The 21,558-nt window shown below is 46.8% G+C and overlaps 1 protein-coding gene across 1 annotated transcript; it reads right to left on the reverse strand.

Annotated features, from left to right (window-relative positions):
• Positions 1 to 3,713: 3,713 nt before the first annotated feature.
• Positions 3,714 to 21,168, reverse strand: ZC3H12A (zinc finger CCCH-type containing 12A). The gene is made up of 6 exons (XM_050932107.1): positions 21,049 to 21,168; positions 17,585 to 18,193; positions 9,069 to 9,208; positions 7,857 to 8,091; positions 6,986 to 7,092; positions 3,714 to 6,877 (listed from the first exon to the last, which is right to left on the reverse strand). The coding sequence occupies exons 2-6, from the start codon at positions 18,052 to 18,054 to the stop codon at positions 5,832 to 5,834; spliced, it is 1,998 nt and encodes a 665-aa protein (XP_050788064.1). The 5' UTR covers positions 18,055 to 18,193; positions 21,049 to 21,168; the 3' UTR covers positions 3,714 to 5,831.
• Positions 21,169 to 21,558: the final 390 nt, after the last annotated feature.

The following is a 21,558-nucleotide window of genomic DNA, read 5'->3' on the forward strand; positions in this document are numbered from 1 at the left end:
TAGCTTCCTTCCTAACACCCACAGCAATTGGCTGCTGCCCTAAACCAGGAGGGCTTCCAGTGCTCTTATTTTTTTAAATTCTACTGGTTCTTGTTATCCATAAAGAACATCACTCCTTTTCTGAATCTTGCTGCACGCTTGGCCTCACTGAGCCCTTGTGACAGTAAGTTCTGCAGCTTAAGGGTGCACCAATTGCCTTTATCAATTTTAAAGTAACCATCTGCCAGTTAATTGAGTGTTCCCTTGCCCCTGTATGTTAGATTATGGGGAATGACCCTCCATTACGCTGCGTACATTTCCCATGGCTCTCATCTACGATGAACAGTCTCAGTGCCTTTAGTCTCACTAGATAGGAGAGTTTGCCAAGATCTTTAATTATCAGCCATCTCTAGCCCCCTCCCTTTCTGCCATACCTTTTCCAAGATGGGAATGTGCAGAACTGAGCCCAGCCACCTTAGTGATTCGAGGGGTCTGTATAGCTCGGGAGACACTCAAGCAGGACACAGAGAAATCATGTTGACACACACTGCAGCAGGGTAAAGAAAAGAACAGTTGTTTAGAGCAGATAATGAAGGTCGGGTCAGACTTGTTCTGCAGGGCTCAGAGCTGCTTGATCAGCTGTCTCTGGCCCCTGCTCCCTGAGGTGTTACAGGAGTGCCCCCTGCTCTTCCATTTCATTGTGTTCTGCCAGAGGCTACTGCCCCATGCACCATACCCAGACTTGCCCTGCAACATTACAAGACTTCCCTTGCATGTGCTGCTTACCCAATGGCCCCTGCTTCCCCGCAGCAAGGCAAGAGTTCCCCACATCATTCCTTGCACTAGAGTAATAGCTGGGACTGTCGCTCAAACACAGGCTTTCGGGGTTCTGTATTTAGGGGCTGAACATATCCGCTTACCTACTGAGACATGCCCCAGACTGAGCCAGCAGCAAACCCAGCTGAGGCACAAGAGAGTTTTCAGGGCACACGTGCATGTGACCTCTTTTTTTAAAGTAGATCTGCACATTGCAAAGGAGGATATAACCTATTTAGAGAGAGAAATATGATTCAGATGCAGCAATCACCAATTTCACACTGGCTTCCATCTACACCGAGGTACCCAAAAGGAAGTGGTGAGCCACAGGATGTTTCGTGAAAATTCCACAATAGCAGAATATGCTAGAACCAGTGTGGAGGGGCTTGGGGCAGAGGACGAAGAGACAACAGGGCAGGTTTCTTTGATTTGATGGACATAATTGTGTCTGCAGATAGAATGAACTAATACATGTAGCACTTCAAATAAATGCTGCCAATTCTTTCCCAACACCTGGAGGAATGACAACTGAATCCAACAGGAAATAGATGAAATGATGCCCATCAGCAGGCCCAGCTTGAGTGACAGCTACCAGGGTGTGGCTGGAGAGGCTCCAGAGAGATGCTAGAGAACAGCAGCCATGCCATGTCTAAGGAGCGCAGAACACTGCTCGACTGGTAGCCGGCTCCCGGGGACAGGGAGTCAGGAGATTAGCATGCCATGCCCAGCTCAGGCACAGCAAATCACTGCCCCCTTCTCCCATCGCCTTTGGGCTGTTTAGGAGGGAGGATTCTATAGTTCAGGCCCGACTAAAGGCTTTCCCTATGGAGCCAGGCACGTTACAAAATCTGCTGCAGAAACAGAGGCAAGACCAGGCTCCATCACCATCACCACCTGAACAGAATGTCCCTGGCTCCCTTTCCTGTCAATTTAGTTAACTAACCTGGGAACTTCAGCAGTAATTTACTTTGGATTTGTCTACCAATGTGATCTGTTTTTGATTTGATTCCAGTATATGAATGGGAAGGGCCTAGAAACAGAGCATTCATCTATAGAAAAGGAGGGATTTCATTTAGAGGTGCAGCCTGAAGTTCCTACATGGAGCTTTTTAAAAGTTCTCTTGTGAGCGTAGTTATTATGGCACACCTTTCAAGCATCGGCTGAATGTGAATTTCAGCATTACCACTAGAGATTCTCTCTCTCACTCTGAGACCATAGTGCAACAAGGTAGAGGGACATTTAATTCAGTCCCTGCTCTCCAATGCACTTGCACAGCTTTTGGACTGCTCCACCTCACCTTTACAAATCACTGTGCCCACTGGGAACTGGAGGACTTACTTTCCAGAAGAAATGTGCCCTTGAAAGGGCTTCCCTTACTCAACCAATAAAAGCCCTTTCACCCAGTAGGGCTCAGATGAAAATTGCAGATTCTTACTAGAAAGCTTCACCTTCGCCTCGTCCTGTTCATCGGGGTCAGTGGTCGAGACACAGAGTATGCATGATTGGTGCAATTTTTCCAACCTGGCTGACCAGGGTGGATGTTTTTGGTTTGAAGTCAGAATTTTCCGTCTCCTAGGTGCACTGCCTGCCAGTGCTGAGCAGCTCACCTGCCTGACAGAGGGAAGTAACTTGCTCAAGGTCACGCAGCAGTTCAGAGACAGCCAGGAACAGAATGCAGGCCTTCCAAGTCTCAGTCCTACCCTTCGCCGGCTGCCACTCTGATTCCCATTAGAACACATACACCTACCACCTTCAGATGAGATCCTCCTTTTCCTTCAGTTTAGGGAAGGGATTTATTTCATATTAGCTGGAAAGAGCTATCTGACTGTACTAGATCCAGTAAGCACATTTGACTAAAAGCCCATAAAGTAATTTACAAAGTCAGATAAGAAGATGTTGTACTGAACGCTAGAGGGTGGGGTTGGGAGAGGAAGGATTCCCCTGGAGAAGTGTGAATGTTAAATTCTTACCAGACTTCCTCATAAGCTCCTACACAAAGGTCCATGCCAAGAGAGCCTTGTGTACACAGAGTGGTGTCATGATTTATAGTCATTTTCTCAACAGCTTGCATAAATGATATGGTGCTAGGCTAGTGCTTAATTGAGGCTAGGGCTTGCCAGGGCTAAGCCCTGGCTCCTCTAGGCTTGGCAGTTCATAGCCCTGGCACCTCTGGGCTTGCTGCTTCATTTATGAAAGTTAAAAAGAATTGCTTCAGCCATGACACCTCTTTCCTTACAGATTAAGCACTGGTACTCATCTGTAATAGATTATATCAGCTCTCTGATGAGCTGTTTACATTAATCTCTTTATGGAGATCACAAAGCTGCAGAGAGCCAAGGCTGGTAGCTTTGCTCTGAGCGTTCTTTTAGTTAGCAAGCAGAACAGAACACACAGTTTTGTTTTTAAGTTCTGTCCAACAATTGATAGGAGGGGTGAGGAGAAGCAGGCCTCATGAGTTCTACCAAAATAATAATAAAAACACTGTGTAGCATCTTTTGTCACTTATGAGATCTGCCAAACACTACAGCCAACTTTTCCCCCACACAGCCTGGTTAAAAACCCACATGCCAGCAGTGTCACTCTCCTGGACCAACCCCACATTTGTTACCACGGCGTATCCCAACACTTCCATGGTCCCCAGCCTCACAGCCACGAACAAGTACGTATGCCTAGCCCACGGTCTGAGGCAGGGACATTTCATGCCCATTTCACAGACAAAGCACAGAGATTAAGTGATTTTCCTCAAGGTCATCCAGAGAGTCTGTGTCAGAGACAGGAATTGAATCCAGAGATCCCAAGTCTCAGTTCAGTCTTAACAGCACAACCACCTTTCTGGAAGTATATTGTGGTACACTCCTTAAAAATCCCAGCCAAGCCGTAAAATAGTCTTCCCAAAAGCGATCAAAAAGAGACTCAACAACCTAGCCATTCATTTTTATTTGGGTAATGCAAGTTCTTACTTTGCCCTGACATACACAGGGCTGCCTCTTCCATATGGCTAGCTGAGCATGTGGAATTTAAGTGATACAGCAAGTTTCAATAAATGTCAGCTTTAAGTATAAAAATGTTAAGACCTTTGACTGCAATAGAACAAGTATATATTGCTGCTAACTCTTCCAGAAACCACCACTAATACATAATGGCTGTGTTAAGTACAGTACTAAGTAAAATAGTATCATCAAGCAAGTTTCTGGACAATACCATTAAAAACCATCTTTCCTGTAATTTACAAATATGCAAAGTTATCAGGTTACATAAGATTAAGAAGCATTTTGCTTACTAACATGAAACATTACAGTTCTGTAATGTATCATAATTAACCAGGTATACAGGGTTTCTGTGTCCTTGTGGTTTCCATGGCACATGGTGCCAATTTGGCTAGGCCATCCATTGGAAATCTGAGTGGTAAGACCCAGCAAACAGAACAGCCTCCAACACACCACGGAGACGTGGGGTGCTCAGCCATACCTGTGCTCAGTTCTCCCTCTCATGGTTTGCCACTTAGAAGGACCTTGATTTAACCACAAAACGGACATAATTAAAAAAAATCATCACACAGATACAATGTGTATCAACAAATCAACTGCTTCTGGCCTGCAAGTGAAAGTTTCCTTTGCACCCTAAATAAAATGCTGGGACCAGAATCAATTGCTACAGTATTTGTTTTTGTAGATCTTAAAATTTTAGTTACAGTATCTACAAGTCAAAGATATCCTTAACCGAAACAGATCAAAGAGGGTCAAATTCGTTAAACAAAACACCACAGCTTTGGATATCTTGGGAATCTGAAGGGTGCTAGTGGGGGTGGGGAGAGAACAATATGTAGGCGTGGCAAATTCAAAGAGAAAATCCTGAACATTGCCAAGAATTTGGAGGACTCATCAAAATGTAGCGGCAAAAGGGACTTGCACGTTGTGTGGCTGCCAAGTGGGACCTTAGTCACTTCGTTTTACTGATCCCCACAGCTATGGTGGGGTGATGACAAAGGGGGAGGTAACACCCCAGGTATTCCAGGCCTTGCAGCACTGTACAGATTCCACGGCTGGGCATAAGGGAAAACCAGTGTTTTAGAGCAGCACAAGCCTGCTCTTCTCTGAATTTTGGTACAGAATGTAGTTTTGGTGGAGAAAGTGCAGGAGATGAGGCTCGAGTCCAGAATGCAAGTCACCTGTAGGTTTGGTGCAGTGCCAGGCCCTTCCAGGCAAGCAGAGAAGCTGAACCGCCTCACTCTTCTGATTAGTGGGAGCCCTGCAGAAGGCGAAACAGCTGCCCTGTTCACAGAAGAGTGGCCCCACATAAAGCCAACTTATTAGGGGTGGGCAGGGAAGAGAAAGGCCATAAAAATGGACTTTAATCAGCTACTGGAATCTGGCTTTTCACATACAGAAATGGAACCTGCCGCTTCCTCACAAGGACAAAATGAAGTTACTCGAGGGGAGTTCAAGGCAAGCAGCTCAGTTAGGAACTAGGGAGCAGACTGGACAAGGAGCACAGGCTTCAGCCTTTCCCAACATGTAGTTACACAGACAGACACTAACTGCAAAAGGCATCATCTCAGAGTAACCCCACAGACCTAACTCACTCAAGTGTAATCATTAGATCTTTCTCTTAAAGTGCCATACATCTGACCGTGTGCTATGCTGCCTTTGAATGCTGCAGGCTAATGGGAAGAACCAGGGTCCAAAGTGCCCAGCTGACAATTGCAGCAGCTCAATGGGCAGGAGAGACCCACCTATTCCTATAGGGGAATCCCTGCTCTGTGCTCCTGAGAAAGGCAAAATCCACCTCCTTTCCCCTGATTCCTGCTAATATGCCCTAAGGGGGGATGGGACAGTTTCCTCACAAGCTGTTTTGTGAGGTGCATTAGGACTGGGCACACCAGAGTCCGCCATTGGCCCACTGAGTCTGGTATCCTACCTTCATCTTGGACCTGGCACTTCAGAGGAAGGTGAAAACTCTCAGTGAGGCAGTCGTGCCAGTTGTGCTCTGCAGTCCACAGGAGAGACATTGCTCCCAGGACTCCCAGCACATCTGCCTCACATCCCTGGGTTCTGAGACTTGTATGTCAGTATTTCAGCAGCTAGTCTTTGGGGATCCAACAGCTGAGGGAAACGGCTCATCACAGCATCTACTAAATGGGGGTGGAATATACCACAGAGTTTCACATGCACATTAGCTCGCTCTTCTGCGAAGCGGTCTGGTGGGGCCCACTGGCAGTGGTCATTGTACGCTGGCCCTGGGGCTCTCGGCAATGGGTGAGGGTCTCTAATGTTGCTAGATCGTGTTGATAGGGGAGGCATTTGGTACGGCTCAGACCAGTATTCACGAAGATGATGTGCTGGGATGTTATACTCATTGGGAATGCTATAATGCCCAGTATCCACTGGATGTATGGGCACTCCATAGCCTGGGAAAGACTGAGAGGACCTCGTGTGAGGGTTCTCAGCACTATATGGCAAGTAGTTAGTAACAGAGGAGACCGATTTGCGAGAGCTATGCTTATAGTGGCCAAGGGTGTCCTGCTCTACACTAGGAGAGTGCTGGTAGACAGGTCTCTGTCTGCTGCAGCTACAGACTGCCATCTGTTCGGGGTGGGAATGCTCACAGTGACTGGTAGATCTGCAAGGCCACATCTCAGATATTTGGTTCTCAAGAGATCCAATGCCTGAGTCAAGATGCTCCTGAGAGATGTAAGAGAGAGAGTCCATATGGGGAGAAGGAGGAGGGTGCTGGTACCAGTCAGAAGATCGATAGCTGCCATTGTTAGAGGGCACACTGCCCAAGGCACAATCCCCCTGGATTAGGAGGGGACTGTCGCTAGGTTTTGCTTTTTGGGCTCTGCTTTTCCTCTCCATGGAGACCTTCTGCCCAGAGCCTTTTTCGCTGTCTGTGGACACAGAGCAGAGGAGCTCTGCCTGGGAAGGTCTCCTGTTCTTTTTCTCCTCTTTGGCAGTGCTGGTGGGGCTTCTGGTTGGGGACAGCCTTGCATTGGCCCGCAGTTCATCAGCTACAGAGCGCTGTGGCTGGTTGATCCTTTCGGGGTGATAGAATTTACACTTAATCCCGTAAGTACATTTCTTCCCTGCAAGGAAAAAGGCAGAACATAGGGTGACCTGCTGCAATTCACCAAGTGTGTACAGTTCACTCTGTACAGACACCGCTGCCCTCAAGCCTATGAGGCTAGTCTTACCATAAGGGCACTGCTGTTTCTTGTGTTCTGGTACCAACGGTTTCTTTCTCAGGAAGTTCTCCAGGCTGGGGCCATGGCGCCCTAAGGGGTCATCTGGAGGCATAAACCTAAAGGAAGATAATAAGCATCAGCCAGGAGCAACCACTTTCCTGGGCCAAGGTTTCAGTCTCTCACGAGGATTAAAAATTACTCACACCTGTGAACCCCTCCCCGTGCCAGCCAAGAAATAAGTTTTGGCATGGCCACAGGAGTGAATGAGTCAGACAATTCCTCTAGACCCACTTGGAATAAAAGTTTCTCTTAACCCATGGCAGGTTGACCTGTTCACTGGCCACACGGAGAAGGGCTGCTGCCCATCAGTATTTCAAGTAAACAAGAGAAGGGTTTGATTGAGATTGTTGCAAGAGGCCTCTTGCCCCAGGAGCAGAGCACAGCAGGCTGCCGCCCCCACACTGCTGGTCACACCAATCCTGTGTTCTGCTGTCGGCACACTGGGCCAGCTGATCGTTTCCCCATTTGTAACACAGAGGAAGCAAATGCTCTGTACCAGTGCCAGGCCTGCTCAGGAATGTCAGCAGGGAGAAGCTCCTGGCTCCAAGCAAGCCAAGTCAGAGCCACTCTTGGCCTTTTCTTCGTGCCCTCCTTGTGACTTGCTGCCAACTGGGAGGAGCTGTTCCACCTACAAAGCACTGAGTCACTTCCTCTCAAATACCTTAAGTCATTTGCTTTACCCTGTGTTTGACACTCACCTTTCCAGCCTCTCTTTACAGGTCATCTCCTCCTAACACTAAGATGCCACTGAATTTCTGTTAATCAATTGTCACTTAAAACTGCTGTATTGTTTTTAAGCAACTGGGGAACAGGAACGTACTTGTCATTAACAAAGGAATACATCAGCAAGCGCTCTTCAATGAACTTCTTCCATTCCGGACGCTCATTCTGCAGGTCACGGTAAGTGTCGTTGGAAACCACGATGCCATCAGACTCGTATGCCAGTTTCACAATGAAGCGGTCATCATAACAGACAACGCGTTTGCCTCCAACTCGTCTGGAAGGAGTGAAGACCAGAATTTTCTTCTTTTCAAGGTCACGGAGAATGTGCTGGTCTGGAACAAACAATCAATCGATCATGAAAACATGGCACAAACACACACAAGCCCATACAGCCTGGTATCATTTCCAAGCAACAGATGCCAAGAAAGACAAGTGTAATGTTTACAGGAAAAAAATAACTAGCTATGAACATGCAGAGTCCAGCCAGTTCCAAAGGGGCACAGCGTCAGGCCCAAGGCTGCTTCAACATTTCAGTTACTCTCTGTCCTGCACAAGTAACTTAGTCTCTCTGTGCCGCCATCCCTTATCTGTAAAATGGGGACAATGATTCTTCCTTGACTTGCACACATTAGCTATGCTGTCTGCGTCGTTTGTAAGCTCCGAGGCACGGACGGACTCCTCTGTGTGTTTCCACAGCACAGGGAGGTCCTGATTTTAGTGGGACATGCAGATGCTGCTGTAGTCCAATGAAACTCCAGCCCCCACGTTTTCAACCTACAATAAGCAGAGCAATTAGGCAAGGCCAAAGCATGCCTTGGATGCAAGTGGTCAGGCTGACTTATGTATGGATTTCTTGTCAGAGATGAAACACTGACTTAGGAACACCTCAAACCTCAGTTGCTTGGAAACTCAGAACAGCAGTTACCACCTGGCCCTGTCTGAATAGACCCTCTTCCTGCTATATTCTACCAAGCTGCTTGTCTGATAACATTTCATACAGCTGTGCGGTACGGCCATTTACAAGAGGGAAAAATGAATTCTGGAGATAAGAAAAGGTAACACATCAAGTGAGTAAACCTCAGGAATGAAGAAGCATTTTGGAATAAAGTTAGTTATGTTCTTTGAACTCAGTTACCTTATCGAGCAAGTACTTGCTTAGAGAGGTTAGGGACTTGAAATCTCGCTGGTCAGAAGCTTGGTTAAGTTTCTAGAGCTCTTATTTTCCATTCACTACCTAGGAGCTTACTGGACAAAAGGACCTTGGTAGGCTTATTAAAATGCTACAGTTGGAAGCTTTAGAGTTCCACACCTGTGATGGGCACATCTGGTCTTGGCTGTTCTTTTCTCCAGGATGGCACAAAGACTGTGATATCTAGGTGTCCTCTGTCCCAAAACCAGTGAACGGCCAGCAGGATACCTCGGCAGGAGAACACTTCTTTATTTCCATGGCTGCATTAAAGGATTGAAGAAGACCTTGTTTTCAGTATTCAGATACAATGTACTTCTGCATATTTACAGACAGCACACGAGTCAGACAGTCCAATACTAAGCAAGCAGAGCCAGTGTTTTAAACATTCTTTTCAAGGTGGTACTTTTATAGACCTGGTATCCTGTTACTCTACAGATGCTGAATTCGTACATTTATTGCAATACATTAAAAGAGGTAGAGGGCACCAGTAGTTTTGTCTTAAGGTATTCCAAAGCTGCAATACCCACAAATCCTCAGGCACACAGAGCACCCACAACTGTCATCAATTTTTAGCACCTCTGAAACCAGGGCCCATTTGTTTACAATTAGGCACTTAAATCTATATTTAGACTCCCAAGTTACATTTCAGTTTTGCTGGCATAGCTATGTCAGGGGTGGGAGGGGAGAGAGGAAAGAAGAGGGAAATCGCACCCATAGCCAAGAGAGCACTACTGGTAAAACCTCCTAGTGTAAGTGCAGTTATGCTGGCAGAAAAATGTCCGTTTGCAGTATAGCTTCATTTTGCTTGGTGAGCTGTGGTAAGCAAGCAATACCAGCGAAAGGACTCTTGCCACTACAACTTTGTTCACACTAGGCGTGGTCACCAATCTAGCTATATTAGGCAAACGGATGCAGTATAGACAAGTCTTCTTTTTCCTTTTGCTTTACGTCATACAAAAAATGTGTCACTCATCTTTACAGATGATCTTTGTTAAAGGACAGATCCTCTCCTCATTATACAGAGCCCAGTACGTGGAGAGACTATCTCTGACTGCAATGTGTTTTTGAAATGGCAGCTTCAAACCTGAAAGCCCCTAATTCTGTATATCCCGCTGGCCTGTTAGAGAATCAAGAGAAGGAAAAATTCTACTAAAAGAAAAGGGCAATCACAAGTATCAACACAATCGTTCCTACTGAATGGTCAATTAAGTCAGATCAATAAGTCTCTGGAGAGTTTCTGTACAACAAATGGCTGGTGGTAATTTTTTGCAGGTTCCAGTATTCACAACGTTATCAGTGCTTATGTTGCACATTAACTAGAAATATTATCAACTGTTTCCAAGTTACTAGTTTCACAGTAGCGACAGATCAGGGCTGAAGGTGGTATTTACTTTAGGGTGACTTTCAGAGACCATGACTGTTACACTGAAGAGTATGAAGGGGGAGTCACTCTTCAAGAGAATCAATTTCCCCTCACTACCCACTTAAACAAAAATTCATATTACATTTCTAAAAATATTAATATCCACAATGCAAAATAATTAAATTATGGTCCATGCAAAGTCAAGAATCTTTCAGACTTCAAGGAACTTGCTTTATGTTTAAGCAACCATCCCTTCAGTAGCTAAAAGATTCTCTGGAAGGCTATGTTCAGAGTCAAGTATTTTTGAAACAAATAACATTAAAAAGTGCATTACCAAGATAAAGAAATGCAGCAGCAGATTAGCATACAAAGAACCTGGTCTCCTATCTCTTGGGTGGTGGACAACTGCCTACCCTTGAACCTAAATCATTTTGTTACACAAACTCACATATTCTAACTGGCCAGTTTCCATCAGGCCATCCTGTGATCCACTATCATAAATACAGTCTGATCTGGGGCCCAGATACCCAAAGAAAACACATGAAAGGCAACTGCTCGTGTTGGTGTTTTCTGAAGAGCATTCATGTCACATCACTTTTCACAAGAACCAGGGTTGTAACTCTTGTATCCTTGCCAAATTCTAATTTAGGTAATTACATGGTGCCTACTTAAGTCCCCTTGCAGTTTCAGAGAACAAGATTTGTTTCCTGTCCTAAACTGTAGTGTAACGTTAACATGTGCCAATAAAGAAATGTCACATTCCACGTCAGAGGCAGCTGCTTTTCACTGATGAAGATATTCCTGGGTCAAAACTGCTTGGGGAGCCTTCATAACAAAAGATGCTATATAAATGTAAGGTAACAGAAACACGATTAGTATTATCTGTGAGTATTGCCTGCACGTCTTAGCACAATTTTTAAAGGTGAAAGTTCTTATCTGGGAAAAGCAATGGGCGCCTACTTTTTTATACCACCATCACAGGTTCAGAATGGCTTATGACAATACAAAGGTACATAGACCACAAGAACAACAAGGATTCCAGTGGCACCTTAAAGACTAACAGATTTATTTGGGCATAAGCTTTCATGGGTAAAAAGCTAGTCCTTCAGACGTATGGAGTAAGAATTAGAGATGCAGGCATAAATATACTGACATATGAAGAGAAGGGCCAATTCAATCAGGGTGTATGTGGTACACTTCCAATAACTGATGAGGCGCTGTCAATACCAAGAGGGGGAAATTGCTTTTGTAGGGAGCCAAGGCCCATACCATATTAAGTCATTCTGCAGCCTTAGAGACTGATCTGGCAAACTCTTGGCCAACCAGAGTAATGAGTAATCTCACTGTCTCCTCACAGTAGGCAGCACTGCATAGTCAGTAAGCGTTTACAGTGCTGCGGCACAAAGTAGGTACAGAATAATTAAATGAAATCAGATAACTGGAAAAAGCTGAAGCACAGACATGAGAGGGGGCATCTTTTTGGTGGTGTATGTGGGTTTAAAAACATCCCCCATAAAACATACAGAAGCAAATGCTCTGTGGAAAAAGCTTTGGACACAACTGTCCTTGTATTAACCATTGCATGCTATATTCCTGAACCCTGCCCTTGAGTTCTTTGGGTAACAATGTCAGAAGTACCTATGTTCAAAGAGACTATTTGTTTCTCTGAAAAACAGTTAAATGCCAGAAACCTTTACATTAATGTGAGCAATGTGTAGGGTGAAAAATACCAAAGGCACTAGGATTTTGGCCTCTGGATCCTCTTGCTAGGGTCTTATGAAGTGAAAGCAGAGGGCTCATTATACAAATCCTTAGCTTTTTTGTGAGTATTTAACAATAGATTTTTAAAAATGGCATGGAGCTCAACAGGGCTCCTATTACAAGCCTAAACATGGTATTTTGTGGCTTTTGCCAGTTTAGTCGCTTTGATGAAGAAAGTGATTTTTTTTTAAAAATCCCTGTGAATTTGCATGAAAAAAACCAACACATGGAGCAGCCACTTTCTAAATTAAATAACGTAGACATGTTTTCTTCCCACCTACTGCCACAGCAACAAAACAACTTCTACTTTGTCTTTTAGAATACAGTATAACACCAGAGTTACAAACTGACCAGTTAACCGCACACCTCATTTGGACCCGGAATTACAAAAATACAGCACAGTACTGTGTTAAATGTAAACTAAAAAAATAATGGGAAAGAAGCATTTTTCTTCTGCATAACAAAGTTTCAAAGCTGTATTAAGTCAATGTTCAGTTGCAAACTTTTGAAAGAACCACCATAACATTTTGTTCAGCATTATGAACCACCTCTATTCCTGAGGTGTTCGTAACTGAGGTTCTGTTGTAGAAGGATTTAAAGAAACCCAACACCATCCAAAGTTTACTTCCTCACTGAGCCAAACCCCAGCCTAGAAATAATTTTTTAAAGCTTATGAAACAGAGAATATATTATAATACAACTGAAGACATGCTCAGATACTCCAGTCATGGGAGTCAAATGAGTACCTGACCGGGCAGAACTTTCACTGCTGCGGGACCAAGAATTACTATTCTTTCTCCTTCAGCTTCCAGCTCCAGGGTATTTTATAGATTATAGAACCATCGTCATTTGAATTGGTTCTACATGAACACAGATTTCTATATTATTGGTATATGGAATTCTCAGTTTAATCAAAATGGGTCCTTCATTCTGTAGGGAAAAAAAAGAACCAAGCTGGGGGAGTAACTTCTGTTTGTGATAGATGCAAGCTTTCGAGCTACACAGAGCTCTCCTTCAGGTCTAGAAAAGATACCCAACAGCATCCCCGCTAAATACAAAGTGGTACAAATTGTTTAGCATAAGGGGCTAACATGTTTTAAGAGACCATTCAAGGTGAAGTGAGCAATTAACAGTAGTAGGATAAGGAAGGGTCAGCGGGTTATAGATTGTTATGAGCCATAAATCCAGAATCTTTACTGAGTCCATGATTTTTAGTTTCTAGCAGCATTATGACTTAAAACTCCCAGCCTTGTCTTTTGAAGGTGTTGCGCAGGTTTCCTTCGAGGACGAGGGCTGAGAGGTCAGATATGGAGTCATCGTTTTGTAAAGAGTGCTCCATCCATGGGTGATTGGGTGTGTGTCTTATTTTTCAGAGAGAGTTCATTTGAGAGCATAGTGATTGTGTGGTTTCACCCACATAGTTATTGGAGCACATGGTGCACTGGATGAGGTACACCACATGTGATAGGCACCTGTGAGACCCACGGATCTTGAAAGGTGTGTTGGGGGAGGGTTCTAGGACTGCAGAAGTGTTAACATTGTAAGAGACAATTCAAGTGGGCAGTTTACTACTTATTCTAAGAAATCTGTTGCACCTTGTATTTAGCTGTAACACTCTGGGTATGTTTACACTGCAAAGTAAGGCCAGGCTTGAGCCTAATCCCCCTTCTGTCTACATACAAATTGTGTTAATCCAGCGGATCCTTGGTCTGAGCCAAGGGGCTGGAGGGTGTGAGTCTGAGTTAAGCCAGGACCCAGGGTTCAAGCCTTATTGCAGATGCAGCCTAACTAGACTCATGTTCTGGCAGTATGCTACAAGCCTCCCTCAATCTCACAGGCCAACTTTATTTGCCCTCTTCAGAGTCAAGTTTTCCCACACTGCACCATGAACAAAGGGCTAGAGCAGCGGTAGGCAATCTATGGCATGTGTGCTGAAGGCAGCACGCGAGTTGATTTTCAGTGGCACTCACACTTCCTGGGTCCTGGACACTGGTTCAGGGGGCTCTGCATTTTAATTTAATTTTAAATGAAACTTCTAAACATTTTGAAGCCTTATTTACTTTACATACAATAGTTTAGTTATATATTATAGACTTCTAGAAAGAGACTTAAAAAGGTTAAAATGTATGACTGGCATGCGAAACCTTAAATTAGAGTGATTAAATGAAGACTCAGCACACCACTTCTGAAAGGTTGCCGACCCCTGGGCTAGAGCGTCCACATTTTGTGAGTGCGCAGGATACGGGCTCAGAACCAATGTAATGCAGCGTAGATGCTGGAGCCCCAGGTTAGGACCCAGGGTTCAGTGATTCCTAACCTGGAGTTAAATGAGTGTAGATTCTCAAACTGCAGATTAACAAACCCAGGGTCTGCTAACTCAAGTTCTATTAACCCTAGGCTTACATTGCAGTGTAGACCTACCCTTTGAGTACCTTTCCAACTGAAGAAGAGCTCTATGTAAGCTCAAAGCTTGTCTTGTTCACCAACAGAAGCTGATCCAATAACAGATATTACCTCACCCATTTTGTCTCTCTAATGTCCTTGGACCGCCATGGTTACAACTACACTGCAAACAGGAAATTAAAACAAAAATAGTTTTACTGCATGTGTAAGATTTAAGCCACAGACCAATTTGAGACTGTTGCAGGGCTTACTTGGATATGAAGATAAACAGGGGGAATTGAACATCTACCTAGGTTTGTTTTGTCCAACCCCCCACCCCATTCAAAACAAATGCAGATGTTTACTGTACCCCAGGGACAGCACTGCTGCCTGGAAGCTATCTTTAAAAGCTCATTGAGAATGTTTTAAAATAGTAAGCTCCCAAAGTTCAATTACCTTACATCAGTGGTCAGAAGAAACATACTCAAAAAGGAGTTTTAACAAAACCAATAGGAGTTGAAAGATACCCAGACATTTACCACCACAGTTCCTGAAAGAGTAAATATAAACCATGCATTCAGGTTTCTGGAGTCCCAACTAACAAGTCAGAGTCCGTAATGAAAGTGGCCAAATGGGCTGATCTGATTTGGCAACTACTGAGAAATTCCCTTAGAAGGAAGTAGAAGCTAATTTCCACTGAGATTTGCATATGGTGTTGAGAGCTGTACACAGAGGCCTGCTGCTCATTGTGCAAGTGAATCACCAGGGAACATTATACACCATTAATACAGGAAGTTTCAGAATGGAATTCCCCTCCTGGTAAACGGCTTAAAAAACCACACACAGACAGAGACACACACACAGACACCCTGCAACGGATTGCTTTGCAAACATTAAACTGTTCCAGCTGCAGTATTACTACATCTTTACAGGAATCGGAGGAGAAAGGTTCTCTCTTTAAATGGCACCTAAAGATCAAGTGTTGTAAGTACAGAAAAAGAGAAACCAAAACAGACATTCCCAGAGGGACAGATTCTGTCCTGACAAGATTTCTCAAATATATTATAACAAATATTGAGAAGAACAGAATTAAACAGTATTTACTTTGGAACCTTTCACCCTAAAGTTTAGTCATAACAAGGGCATGTTTCTAATGAGGGAAAAAGCACTGGTTAATGCAACAAAGCAGGCATAAGCCTGGAGATGTAAGTCAACTACTCCCCTGAAGAGGAGGCAACTTCAGGCATGATACTGAAAAAACCAAACTACCAGATCATACTTATGCTGGATGCCTCACCCCCTGGAATGTGTTTCAACTCCTCCTTCCTCAACAAAGCACCAGATGGGTTGGGCCTTCTGCATTAGGGAGGTCAAGAAATCCCACTAACTCTGAAATGGACAAGCATGCCAATTCTTTTCTGCAGTTATTTCATGTAACACAAGTGCTGAACAGATATATTTCGCCACAGCTGCAAATCAAGGAGACTAGTCACCGCACACCTGGTCTGCCCATAACTACATCTTCCATGCACTTGCCTTTGCTTGACGGAAGAGTATCCAGATGTAAGAGCCTAATACTTTGTCTGCATGAACTAATACATTCAGAGTTAAAGGTTTCTGCAATAAAATTAACACTACCCACTAGCAGATCTCTTAAAATAAGGTCTTTTCTGACATTAACACACTATGCTGGGAAATGCAGCTTTGTTGGAGAAACAATTATAATGGAAAACGGCCACTCTCTCTCCTATACACACTTCCAGGTTAAGTCCACAGGCTATAAAGTCTGGTAGGTCGGTGCGCACATCAGAGGCAAACACAATATTTCCTGATCATACTGGCTAAGTTGGGCCTTGGCTCTTAGATCTGTTATACGGTCAGGAGATAGGTTGTATGAGGAAGGAAGGAGAACACCCTTACTCAGCCATACCTCCAATCATGACTTAGGGGGGAAAAAACCACACCTGTAAGGCAGTCTCCATAAAGGACTTTCTTCTGCCCTAGGTAAATCTTTTAGAGTAGTTCTGTGTGCACCGGCATGTATCTTCTCATTACAAGAGAGATTAAGACAATCAGATATAAACTGAAGGAAACTGGTATTTGAATTGAAGTGGCAGAATAAGATTTGACGTTCGAGTGTATTATCCTCTCCAACAAGTTCCACAGGACTTGATTTTTTTTTTTTTAAATCTAGAGCTAAGTATACTGTATGTTCAAAAAGAGTTCACTAAAGGGGAGCCTTCCTCATATCCCCCCACTTCTCCCCCCGAAAATCCACTTTATCATTCTTAGGGGGCAAAACGAGGCTGAAAACTTTTAATCTAGCCTGGGCCAGAGCTGAATCTGTCCAATACACGTGGTATCCCAGATCTCTTGATCAGAATGCCGATAAAAAGAGGGCAGACTCTCGCAACAGACGGTATGAGAGATCTGCAGATGAGTTATCATCTTGCCTCCATATTCACAGCTGTCAATGATGCTGCAGAACTGGGGCACCCATATCTTTCTAAACTGGAAATCTGTCCCTCTTTTCCTCCACCCAACCTGCAGATCTGCCATGAGATTTAACCAAAATGTCGTGGAAACTAGACCTGAGATGCCACTTTACTCAAAGCGACAGCCTCTTCTAATTAACCCTGAAAAAATTATTTGTTAAGCAACTTCCTGATTTTGGAGCTTACGTACAGTAATTAGGTAACAGGACTACACATCGTGGATTTCACTTCTGCTTGCTAGTTTAAACAAAAGAACTTCAGCATTTCATATGAAGCAAGACCAAAATTCCCAGGGGGCATAAAAATCCCCCTCAGTCACATCCTGGTGGGGAGTCAGGGCAGACAAACCAAGGACTGAATGGGCCATTAAGGCAGACTGAACCTCACATTTGTATATGTTGCCCTTCCAGGTGGAGGAATGAGACATGTTGGTGAGACTGCTCTATCAAAGCCCAGCCTGGCCTCATGTTTGTGGAGAAATTGGAGGCTTCCAGAGTTTTTAACCTGGTACACAAGCACTCAACTCCCCAAAACCAAAAAGCCTTAAGGAATGTAAAGAAATTAATTTTAGCATAGTGGCATCAGATTAAATTATAAAATAAAGACATTTTTCCCATTTAAGGGGACCAACATACCTCATTGCCACATTGCTTCCATCAATAACGATGGGTTTTAAGTTATTGCCTTCCTTTTCCTCCAATGGCGGCACAGGTGCAGGGGTTTTGTTGGCAAGTCCCCCACGAGGTACCAATGGGGCTTCTATGGCCTCCTGGGTGGGGTCAGTAGTCTCTCTGTCAGCAGCTGCAGCACCATGCTTCACAAGCTCCCCAAGGACTGTATTGGTGTCAGCATTTAAGCCCAGTTTTTGGAGGACAATATAGATCTCTTCTGATGAGTAGCCCAGTTTGCGGAAGAAGTCCACTTTCATTTGCATCTCAGCACTGTCCATGAGGTCCTGCTCCAAAATCCTGAGCCTTTCCTGTGCTGCTCGAGGTACCACATCCACCATGCTGAGCAGCTCACACTCTGTTGGGTTCTGGCCCTTGGCAGGAAGCACGCAGTTCAAGTTGAGGTGATTGTTTTCAGATGTATCTCTGGAGCTCATCCTTTTGTCAGCTTGAGTAACTTAATATTTGTCAACAGGAAGCATCACACTCCAGCTGGGAAAACCCAGAGCAGAAGGTATACTGCTCAAGTTCATAATTTTCCTCAGGCAAGTTCTGTTTTTCATTCACACCCAGTATCTGTGAATCAATACAGTGATTGTTAACTCCTAAAGACTTGATCTAAAATAAAAGAAATGCAGGAACTGTTTCCACATTAACATTCTTCAAATTCTTCTCTGTAGCTCAGAGACTCAAGAACTCTGGAAATTCTAAAGATTTCTCAATTCTTGTGATGTGCCTTGGAAACATAAACATGAAGTATCAATAGAAGAAATCCCACCCCCTACACCTTGTTAACATGCAGATTGTTTGCACTCAGTTTAATTCGGTGTTTGTCAAAATAGGTTATCACCTTCCTATAGCACATCAGATGCATTTGTTAAAATGGTCACGTTTCTTACAGCTTTTGTAATAAGAATCCTGGGATGTGCAACATCACACTTAGCACATAAATAGCACTTTTCACCTTCAAAGTGTCCTACAAACGATAACTGATTAAGCCCCACAAACAACTCTATGAGGTAGGGTCAGTTATTAATCCTCGTACAGATGGGAAAACTGAGACTAAGGCAAAGCAGCTTGTGCAAAGTCATGGAGCGAAAGGGTCAATGACAGATATGGAATTGGGATGCAGATTCCCGGTCCTGTGCTCAGACCATGCAACTGCCTTGTCTGTGTTCCACCTTTCCAATGGGGGCACACCTACAGCCCCTTAGCTACTATGACACCAGCTAAAACGTAGCCTATGAGTAAAAGAATAGCAGGATACAGCACCTGTGCTCAGGGCCGGCTTTAGGAAGTGTGGGGCCCAATTCGAACATTTTCGGCAGGGCCCTGGCAGGGATAACTAAAAAAAAAAAAACAAAAAAAAGGCTTTCATTTCTTAGCAACCGGTTCCCTATAAAAAGTTCTGATTTAAGGGATCTGCCACAGTATATATTTTCTGTACCAAGAGGATTACTATACATCCGTGTTTTTAAAAATTCCTCCCAGTTGGTGATTTGAGAACCAAAAAGCTGGACATGTCCGGGAAAATACTGACGTATGTTAACCCTACCTAAAGTTCTTTTTTAAAAAGATGGGCCTGAACTAGAAATGAGCTCCGCTTCATGTGAGAGTCCCCACCACTCCCTGGGGGTATGCTCTGGTGACCAGAAGTCCTGATTTTAAAGGGACAGTCCCAATTTTGGGTTCTTTTTCTTATGTAGGATCCTATTACCTCACCCCCCGTTCCAATTTTTCACACTAGTCTGGTCACCCTAGGGTGTGCACATGTGTGGGTCCCAGATGCTCCCTGCCCCCCTCATTGAAGCAGGTGTGCAGGATTATTGCCCTTGGAACTGCAGGGCACCAATGGACATGGGGCTGGCTCGAGGCAGGGCAGGGGCTGACTGGAGGTAGGAGCTGGCTGCAGGCAGGACAAGGGTTGTGGGGCTGGCTGGAGACAGGAGGATGTGGGGTAGGGTGGACTGGCTGGCTTCAGGCAGGGCCGCAGGGGGGTGCAGCAGGGGTTGGCTGGAGACAGAGAAGCGTGGGACTGGCTGGCTTCAGGCAGGGGGTGCGGCAGGGGTTGGCTGGAGACAGTGCAGGGGGTGCGGGACTAGTGCCGGCAGGACATGGGGTGCAGGGCTGGTGCGGGCAGGGCAGGGGGTGTGGGGCTGGCTGCAAGCACGGGCTGGCGCAGGCAGGGCAGGGGGTGCAGAAGGGGCTGGCTGTGGGCAGGGGGTGCGGGTACAGGGGGTACAGCCCACCCTGTAGGGTAAGTGCCCCCTCCTCCTCCCTCCCTCACCGGGGTAGCAGCAGCAGCCTGGGGCTTGGGGGCTATTTAATGGGCCTGTGGCTCCCCTGCTTCCACCATCCCGGCCCTTTGAATAGCCACAGGAGCCCTGGGGAAGCGGCAGGGCTCCGGGGGCTATTTAAAGGACTGGGGCAGAAGAGGCAGCTTGAGCTCCCCACTACTCCAGGGCTCTGGGGTTATTTAAAGGGCCCAGGGCTCCCCTGCTTCTACTGCCCCAGCCCGTTAAATAGCTGCTGGGGCCCTGGGGAAGAGGCAGGACTCCAGCGGCTATTTAAAGGGCCAAGGCAGTAGAAGCAGGGGAGTCCCGGACTTTTTGAATAACCCCCAGAGCCCCACAGCCCTACCCCAGGGCTCCAGCAGTGGGGCTTTGGTGGCAATTTAAAGGGCCTGAGGCTCCAATCCCTGCTGGGAGCCCCAGGCCCTTTAAACTGCCCCTGGGGAAGCTGGGCCACCCCAGTACAGTGCACCGGTGCGGCGTGGGCGCGGGGCCCTCTTAGGTGGGGGGCCCGATTCGGAGGAATTGGCTGAATTGGCCTAAAGCGGCCCTGCCTGTGCCCAACGGTGGCCTCAAGCTCTGGTACAGTGACCTCATGTCCAGCTGCTCTTGTGTCAGGCCTGGGAATCCTCCTCCCCGGACAGGAACCAGGAGACACGCACCGATCCGGGGATCTGACAGAAACCCTGGGCTCTGCCCTTCGCCCGCAGCCCAGGCACTGCACCGGGACCGGGACACCTTCTGCAGGGCCCTGCGGCGTGACCCCGAGCCCGGGGCCGCTGCTGCGCCTCGCACCCCGGGGCCGGACCTCGGCAGCCAACTCTGGGGGGGCAGGGACGGCTGGGGGGGGGGCCCTGATCACAGCTGGGGCCAGAAGTCACCACACAGAGACACCCCGCGCCCCGAGGCCGGCCGGGAATGGGGGACAGCCCCCCCGGCCCCGCCCCAGCCCCCCTACCTGCCCCCCCGGCCCCGCCCCAGCCCCCCTACCTGCCCCCCCGGCCCCCCTACCTGCCCCCCGGCCCCGCCCCAGCTCCCCTAGGCCGCGAATGGGGGACAGGCCCCCGGCCCTGCCGCGAACGGGCGGGTTAAGCTCCCAGCCGCCCGCCGCTGTGGAGCGAAGGGCCCGGCCCGACTCACCGGCCTGTGCGCGGCGCAGCGCAGCGCGCCGCGGAGGGTCCATGGGTGGCGGGGCCGGGCGCGCGGGGCCGGGGCCGCCGCTTTATACCTGGGCCGGGCCGGCAGGTGGCAACGCGGAAGCGGGGCGGGGAGGAGCCGCGGCCGTTTCCTCATCCGCCGCGCCCGGCCTAGCGGGGCCCGCCCCGCGCCCGCCCTGCCCCGCGGCCGGGAGCCGCCAGCGCCGGCGGGTAGAGGAGCCCCGCCCTTCCCCCTGCACCTCGGGGCGGGGAGCAGGAGCCCCCCTTCCCCCTACACCTTTGGGGGACACCTTGGGGTGGGGTGCAGGAGCCCCCTTCCTCCCGCACCTTTGGGGGACACCTTGGGGCGGGGTGCAGGAGCCCCCTACACCTTGGGGGGACACCTTGGGGCAGGGTGCAGGAGCCCCCTTCCCCCTACACCTTGGGGGGACACCTTGGGGTGGGGTGCAGGAGCCCCCCTTCCCCCTACACCTTTGGGAGACACCTTGGGGCA

This window comes from Gopherus flavomarginatus, chromosome 22, assembly GCF_025201925.1.
Source record: "Gopherus flavomarginatus isolate rGopFla2 chromosome 22, rGopFla2.mat.asm, whole genome shotgun sequence".
Taxonomy (NCBI): Eukaryota; Metazoa; Chordata; order Testudines; family Testudinidae; genus Gopherus; species Gopherus flavomarginatus.

Excerpts from the sequence above, each read along its gene's own strand:
- ZC3H12A (XM_050932107.1), bottom strand. The coding sequence starts at position 18,054 with ATGAGCTCCAGAGATACATCTGAAAACAATCACCTCAACTTGAACTGC. Across the intron at positions 9,209-17,584 it reads GGAAGCAATGTGGCAATGAG|CCATGGAAATAAAGAAGTGT; the intron begins GTATGTTGGTCC and ends CCTTTAATGCAG. Across the intron at positions 8,092-9,068 it reads ACCAGATGTGCCCATCACAG|ACCAGCACATTCTCCGTGAC; the intron begins GTGTGGAACTCT and ends TGTTTGTTCCAG.